The sequence below is a fragment of the Elephantulus edwardii genome, unplaced genomic scaffold (assembly GCF_000299155.1).
Source record: "Elephantulus edwardii isolate Elephantulus edwardi_28Jun2011 unplaced genomic scaffold, EleEdw1.0 scaffold00051, whole genome shotgun sequence".
Lineage (NCBI taxonomy): Eukaryota > Metazoa > Chordata > Mammalia > Macroscelidea > Macroscelididae > Elephantulus > Elephantulus edwardii.
Genome location: NW_006399801.1, coordinates 6,694,835 through 6,701,910, shown reverse-complemented (window position 1 = coordinate 6,701,910; position 7,076 = coordinate 6,694,835). Strand labels below are relative to the sequence as shown.

The 7,076-nt window shown below is 34.0% G+C and overlaps 1 protein-coding gene across 1 annotated transcript in view; it reads left to right on the top strand.

Annotated features, from left to right (window-relative positions):
• Positions 1 to 7,076, top strand: part of DYRK1A (dual-specificity tyrosine-(Y)-phosphorylation regulated kinase 1A) — a 110,383-nt gene that overhangs the window by 70,001 nt on the left and 33,306 nt on the right. The window contains exon 2 of the mRNA XM_006886722.1: positions 1,441 to 1,637. Coding sequence (XP_006886784.1) covers positions 1,441 to 1,637 — 197 coding nt within the window. The remainder of the gene's footprint in view (positions 1 to 1,440; positions 1,638 to 7,076) is intronic.

Below are 7,076 nucleotides of genomic sequence, written 5' to 3'. Positions count from 1 at the left end.
TCATACAATAAGTGGGGAAATCCAAAGTTACTTAAAATAACCAAGAGCTCTTAAAAAGCTATTTCAAAGAAGCAATAATTATTAATACTATTAAACAATGATTTTAAAAAGTTACAGCCTGTATTTGGGTTGTCATCAAATCAAGAGAGACTCTCATAGCAACCTTATGGACCTTATGATCTGAACCATGCCCTATCTTACCGCATCCTTACAATCTCCTTATTGATGAAATTGGCACATTTGGGGTGACTTTGAGATAGGCTAGGGATAAATGAGTGCCAACATATTTCAGATTCCTGATTGAAGTGACTGGGTAGAAAACAATGCCATTCCCTAGAGAAGAAACTAGAAGCAGAGAATGTGTATTTTAGGGACATTGAGCCTTATTGTCTTTGAGAAGTCTTTTCGATATCCCAGTACTGCATGTGCTACATGAATAAGTATGGTCATCATTATCCTTTACTGTACATTCCGTTCCATTCATTGTGCAGCCATTGCTATTATAATCGAACAGTTTTTATTAACTGACAAAATTGTTCTAAGTCCTTCACATATTTTAAACCGCTTAACCTTTCCAACAGCTTCTTGAGGTAAATATCATCAACCATGTTTTTCAGATAAGGAAATTAAATGTGCAAGCCCACAGAGCTGGAACATGGTAGGATTGAACTTAAAAACTTCATAGTCTGGCTTTTGCTTCCATGTATTTCACTCTTGGGCCTGTTCATGTATTTAGCTTTTAGAATAAAGTATCTTGGTGCTCAGTTGGTTAGTCTGTTGAATGATAGTAAGTCGCTGGTACATTCAAAGGACACGAACAGTTTCTCAATTAGTGATTAAGCTTTGTCTTTTGGCTTTAGTTTGTAGTTGATAGTTGTATACTGAGGAGATCTCTTTAGAATACATAGGACTATATTCCAAGTTGCCAAAGGATTTCCACATCCCTGTGAATTTGTGTAATGTGTGTTCAGTCTGTGTCAGTTGACAGCATCATTAGTAAAAATAATTTGCCAATAAAAGAAATACTTGAGATATTTATCATGTAACTTGGAGCAGCATCTCAATAGTATCCTTTTTAGTTCATTTGTGTGAAGACTTGATCCATGGGACAGACCACACTCAAGAATTCAGTGGTGATTTATATGGCATATTACGGTTCTCAAAATATCATATATGAAAATTATTCCTGTTTTAAAAAAAGATTTATCTAAATATTCTTTTTATACAGATTTATATGCACTTAATCAATTTGTCTATTTTACAGCATTTAATATACATTTACTATTGAGCTATGCTGAGTTATTCTTTTATGTGGGTTTCTTTATTTTTTATCTTCATATTCTTTAGCACCCTTATTCCTTAAGTACCTGATATGTCAAATGATACAAATATTAGGATATGAACACTTCTTTATAAAGACCGTTTATTATCTTTTCACAGGAGGAGAGACTTCAGCATGCAAACCTTCATCTGTTCGGCTTGCACCGTCATTTTCATTCCATGCTGCTGGCCTTCAGATGGCTGGACAGATGCCCCATTCACATCAATACAGTGACCGTCGCCAGCCAAACATAAGTGACCAACAGGTTTCTGCCTTACCTTATTCTGACCAGATTCAGCAACCTCTAACTAACCAGGTAAGTTCATGATGTATCTGAAGTGATTACCTGAATGATTGTTTTATTTACTAAAATCCTGAAGCACCAAAGAGGCAAGCTTTTAGCTTTCTACAGTGCATTGAAGTCTAGATTGGCTCAACAAAGTTGGCATTGAAATGTATTAACACTCACATTCCCTCATTCTGGAATAAGGGGAAAAGTTCTTTCTGCAGAATATTAGTTAAAAGAAGTTAAAGAAAAATCTTGTTTTCATGGAAAGTTAATGAAGTAGAAAAAAGTTGAAAGAAGCAAGTCCTGTTAAATTACAGCAGACTTACCTGATTTTAGGCTGTTAAACTATTATAATACACACTGTGGTAACACACTCTTTTAATGAATGTTGAAATCTTGTACGTGTGTTGTGTATGTGGAGATGAAGTGTTTAATACTTTTCTGAATGTGTTACACGTGCTTTAATTACTATAGTTAGGGTTAAGTTTTATTGTTTGTTGCTATAGTTATATAGTAAAAATTAAAAGATTCTTTTAGTGGTTATTGGATGCTTGATGAGCACAACAAAATAGTTGCTTTGTCCATGTACTTTGGAATTTGGATTTTATAGTTTTATTTAGGTCTTTTAATTAAATGATCAAAACGTGTGGGGTTCTTTTTTTTAAATTAGAAAATAGTTTTAATACTGGATTATTTATATGAGAAAATGGTTTTCCGGAATACAGCAACATACAAATCTAATGAGCATTTGGTTATAACTTTCTCAGTGGATGTACTTGGGTCTTTTGTAATTCGATTTTAATAATATATAAACTTGCATGTTTGCATTTATAAAATACTTCACAGAAAATAGTTGATAAGGTAAATAATGTCAGTGTTTAGCAGTCATCTCATTTGTTTCATTCAGTGCATTTGCAGAGAAATATGCATAGTGTTTGAGAATTATATTCTGTGTCTGAGAATTGAAATGCTCAGTTAAAATGTTCAGTAAATTTGCAAAGTATATTCCAGAAGAACATCTTTGGACATCCAGGAAATAAGAATAGCACAATGATACATTTGCGTTGTGCATTTAAGAGACAAAGTATGTTCAGAGTCATTTTCCCACTTGTTCAAAACAAGTCTATCAGGCACTGTGCTATTTTTACCTCTGCTTTATAGTGGAACAGATTGAACTCTGCTTGTGATTTCTCCAAGCGTAGAAACAATAGACTTTGGGTTCCAGCCCAAGCCCCTCTCTCTCTCTCCTTGGTATAGTGCTCTTACCACTTCTCATACCTGGCATTTACAAAGGACTTGTGTGTGTACAGGACAGAGGCATGTGTGGGAATTTCACACCTTTCAGCGAGAGAGGTGTGTGTGTGTGAGAGAGAGAGAGAGAGAGAGCACGCGCAAGCGAGCAAGCAAACTGGACACACAGGCGGAATTTCAGACCTTTCAGAATATTTTTATAGTTACATACTTTCTATTTTTAGATACATTAAACATCTTATTTTAAAATAAAATACTTAAATATTTCCATTTTAAACTATAAAATAGTTTAAAAATATGCACTTAATATTAAAAGATTGTCTTTAAATAATGCTACTGTACCAAGTGTTTTTCCGCAAACCCAGGACTTTTTTGGACCTACTAAGGCAGCTGTTTTACAAAACTTGTCTTATATAAGAGTTTAAAACAGAAAAGCCGTGTGCTAAGATGAAATACTCTCCAGAGTATCAGATACAGGCTCAAAGATCTGGTATAGAGAGGTCACATATACCTTTCATATTTGTTCTTTGTATGTAAAGAAGAGGGGACACCATAGACCAGGTTCTTTGCAGTGTCTGCTAACTTTCACATTGTTTTGTTTCTTGTTACACATCATCCCAGTGCTGATGCTTATCAAGAATTATACAGTTAAAAAGAAATTATACAATGTCAAAATAAGATTTCTTGTATAAATTCAAATTAGATAAATAACATTTTACTTCTGACAGTTGATATTTATTATATGTAGGTTTTTGACTTGGTAAACATTTTAGAGCAATAGTCAAAACAGTAAAATTTAGAAAATTAGAGCTGTTCAGTAGAAGTAAATGTAGTAAATTGGTGATTAAGGTTTGGACTGCTAAGACTTATAATTTCCACAATATCTTTCCTTGTTCTCAAGTTATATAATTATTTTAGATATGTGGTATATATGCTGTCCAGATTCATTAATATCTGTTAAAATAGCAAGAAAAGCAGCACATGTTATTCCTAAATTTGAATACACGAAAATATGAAAACGTAAATAAAATTAATGAAATGTATGTACTGTTAAACTAGAATTTTTTTAGTAAGATTCTATGGGCTCTTCAAAAAGAAAAAAAAAGGCTGTTTTAAATCTTAAAACTGATATAAACAGGAGGCGCAAACTGCTCTTGATCTTCTTTGCCCTATAATCTGTGCAAAAATGCTTAAAGAGTTTGCACAATAGATACATAGTTTTTTTCTAGCTGTAGGAGCCAGATAGCTGAGGCAGCAGGATGCTATCTCATTAGCTTTCCTTTTTTGCAGTGAGGACACTGTATATGGAGGAGCAGGGTTTGGGGGTTGTGGTCATTCAGGTTGTGGAGAATCGAGGACATGAGCCACTTGCCGTTTTGGGCCCTCTGAACACCTACCTTTGCCTTAACACTCAAAATTAGCAGGGAAGAAGAGAGCTTACCACAATACCATAAATGCTCCTGAGTTTTAAAGATACAAGAACTAGGGGAGCTCTGGTGGCCTAGTGGCAGGGAGCTGCAAGTACAATCCCAGAGGCGCACGGTTCGAATCCACCAGATGCTCTGCCGGGAAAGGAGGGACAATCTCCTCCTGTTCCAGTCAGATCTGATTTGACGGTACACTCACACAAAAATAATAAAATTAAAAAAAAAAAAAAAAGATACAAGAACTAGAAAGAACATCAGATATTTAGGACTGGACTTGAATTTTGTGTAGATTCATTAATTGAATGTTTGGAAAAATTTTCTAATGCTAAGGTTGTGCTTAAAGTAGTGTAATATTGTAAGCAGAAAATTTGGTTAACCTGGATTCACAACAAAATTTGGCAAAAGGAATGCCATTTATTTTTTAGAAAGGACTTTGTTCATTCCATTTATTTAAAGCATTTACACTGTTCAGAGTACTACTTGAAGCCCTAAAATACACTTTGAAGACCAGTTTTGGGGTGGGAGTAAAAATATATCTGCCTTTAAATCAAGGTGTCCCCAAAATAGCAATTTATAAATTGAAAAAGTAAGGTATTATGAATTACCTGATTGATTGACCTTTGTAGGCAGTTTTAACTATTGTAGAAAAGTATAATGAAATTTTATGATGTGCCAAGCACAAAGTCATTGGTTGCAGAAATTTTGATCTTGCTTCTCAAAGTCATGCTCATAATCCAATTTCATCTTTGTATCAGACGTGTAAAATTATTTTTTTGATTCAATGATTTCGATGTTTTGAGTGACAGTAATTAACTTCTGGTAAGATGTAGTCATTGATTCTTCTTCCAGATGTTTGAAAGAACAGTGGCATTGTAAATGGCAAGTTGAGATTTCGTATTGGTAGTTTGATGCGTGATTTTTATTATGCATACTTTAATTCTTTTGCCCTGTTAATGCTTAAACTAGGGATGGCATAGAAGCATAAAGTTGACGGAAAGCTCTTAATATTGTGAATTTGGTACACATTCCGTTTCAGTTTCAGCTATGCTCTTTGTAGGCACAAGGATCTTGGTCAAGAATTTTGAGTTCCTCATTTGCAAAATGGTAACAAGAATAGTACTTTATGAAGTTATTGAGAGTATTGCATAACAGACATGTGAATATATGTGTACACACGTGTATCATAGTGTTCAGAAAATATTGGCTTCAATTATTGTTTGTTTTCTATTCATTTGGTCCTATTGTTATAAATTTTATCACCTTTTATTAAGTTGATACTAAACAATTACATTGATTCAGACTTTGTCAGCCTTCACATTAAAGTTGTTTCAAGAAGGGTCTTACTGAGTACATTATCTCCATGAGACTTTAAAAAAAAAAGTAGGGAAACCACTTGCTAAGCAGTCTCTTTATTACCTAAATGCTTACAATAATCATTCTTATAAAATTAGTTTGCTTATTATTGATTTTCCTAGTCATTAAATTCAGTCTCTCAAGAAGAGTATAAGAATCAAATGTTAATTTAGTCCTTATTAAAATATATAGTGTGTGTGTGTGTGTGTGTGTGTGTGTGTACCATCAAATCAGATTTGACTCGTACAGGAAGAGATTGCCCCTTTCTCCAGCAGAGGATCTGGTGGATTTGAACCAGATAGCTCTGGGATTGCAATGCAGCTTCTTGCCACTAGGCCAGAAGAGCTTCCCTAAAAAATATTTTTTAAAAATCAGGTTATTTTATTCATTTCAACTATACCTTTTCATAAATAGTTAAAATCACCCAGATTTTTTCCCATTCTCCTTAAATTGTATTTGTAACTTCATCAGAGGAAAGGTACTTTTAATACAATTATTACCACCTAAATAATAACTTTTTATTGGTCTTAAAGAAAGTACACTTAGGTAGGTACTATAACCATTCCATCTTTTCAGACTTTCTATTCAGTGCTCTCTATTTCCTTGCTCTCGTACCTTCTAACCCTCCTTTCTTCTTATTTGTTAGTGTGAGTAAGGTAAAAATTATCCTAGGAGAACAGACATATCTTTGAGGCTTTGGTAGAATTCTGTATTTCAGTCTGCTGTCCCCCTTTTTGTATAGGTTGTTTTCTAGATTTCCAGCTCAAGAGATTTTACCAGTTTAAAATGTCTTAAGAGCTAAACAGTAACACAAAGGTGGAATGGTAGTAACTACACGTATTATGGAAAATGAATTGGTTTTGAGAATCTTTTCATTGCCTGTAGCCTCATCAGAAACCCTTTTACTGAAGTCGACACTTGGGTCGAAGAGTGGGGCTCGATTGTCAGTCTAGTGTCATGGCATATTTTGTTGTGACGTGTTCAGTCCAGTGTCATGGCCGCATTTGTGATGTGTTTCAATATAGAGGCCACTTATGTACCTACTTCATTTACAGTGGAAATGATATGGCATGAAACTGTCTCTTGGGTGTTGTAGAACACATAACTTAGGACTGAGGTTGTTGTGTCAGGGGTAATAAAGTATGATTGAAATTAAATTTAAAAGAAAATACTAGATTATGTCCAATAAAATTTCTTGTGTTCAGCACCTAGACTTATCTTCTTGTGTGTCCAATAGTAGTAATACAGACAGTAGTAGCAACAGATATTTATCTAACACCTACCATGTGCCAGATATGTTTTTTAGTCAAAGACTAAAACATTGAACAAAAAAGATTCTGAGGTTTTATTGGAGTAGAAGGTAGAAGATAGAAAAAAACAAAACAAAAAACCCCACTAAATTGGATAGGAGATTAAAAAAAACAACACAAAAAAA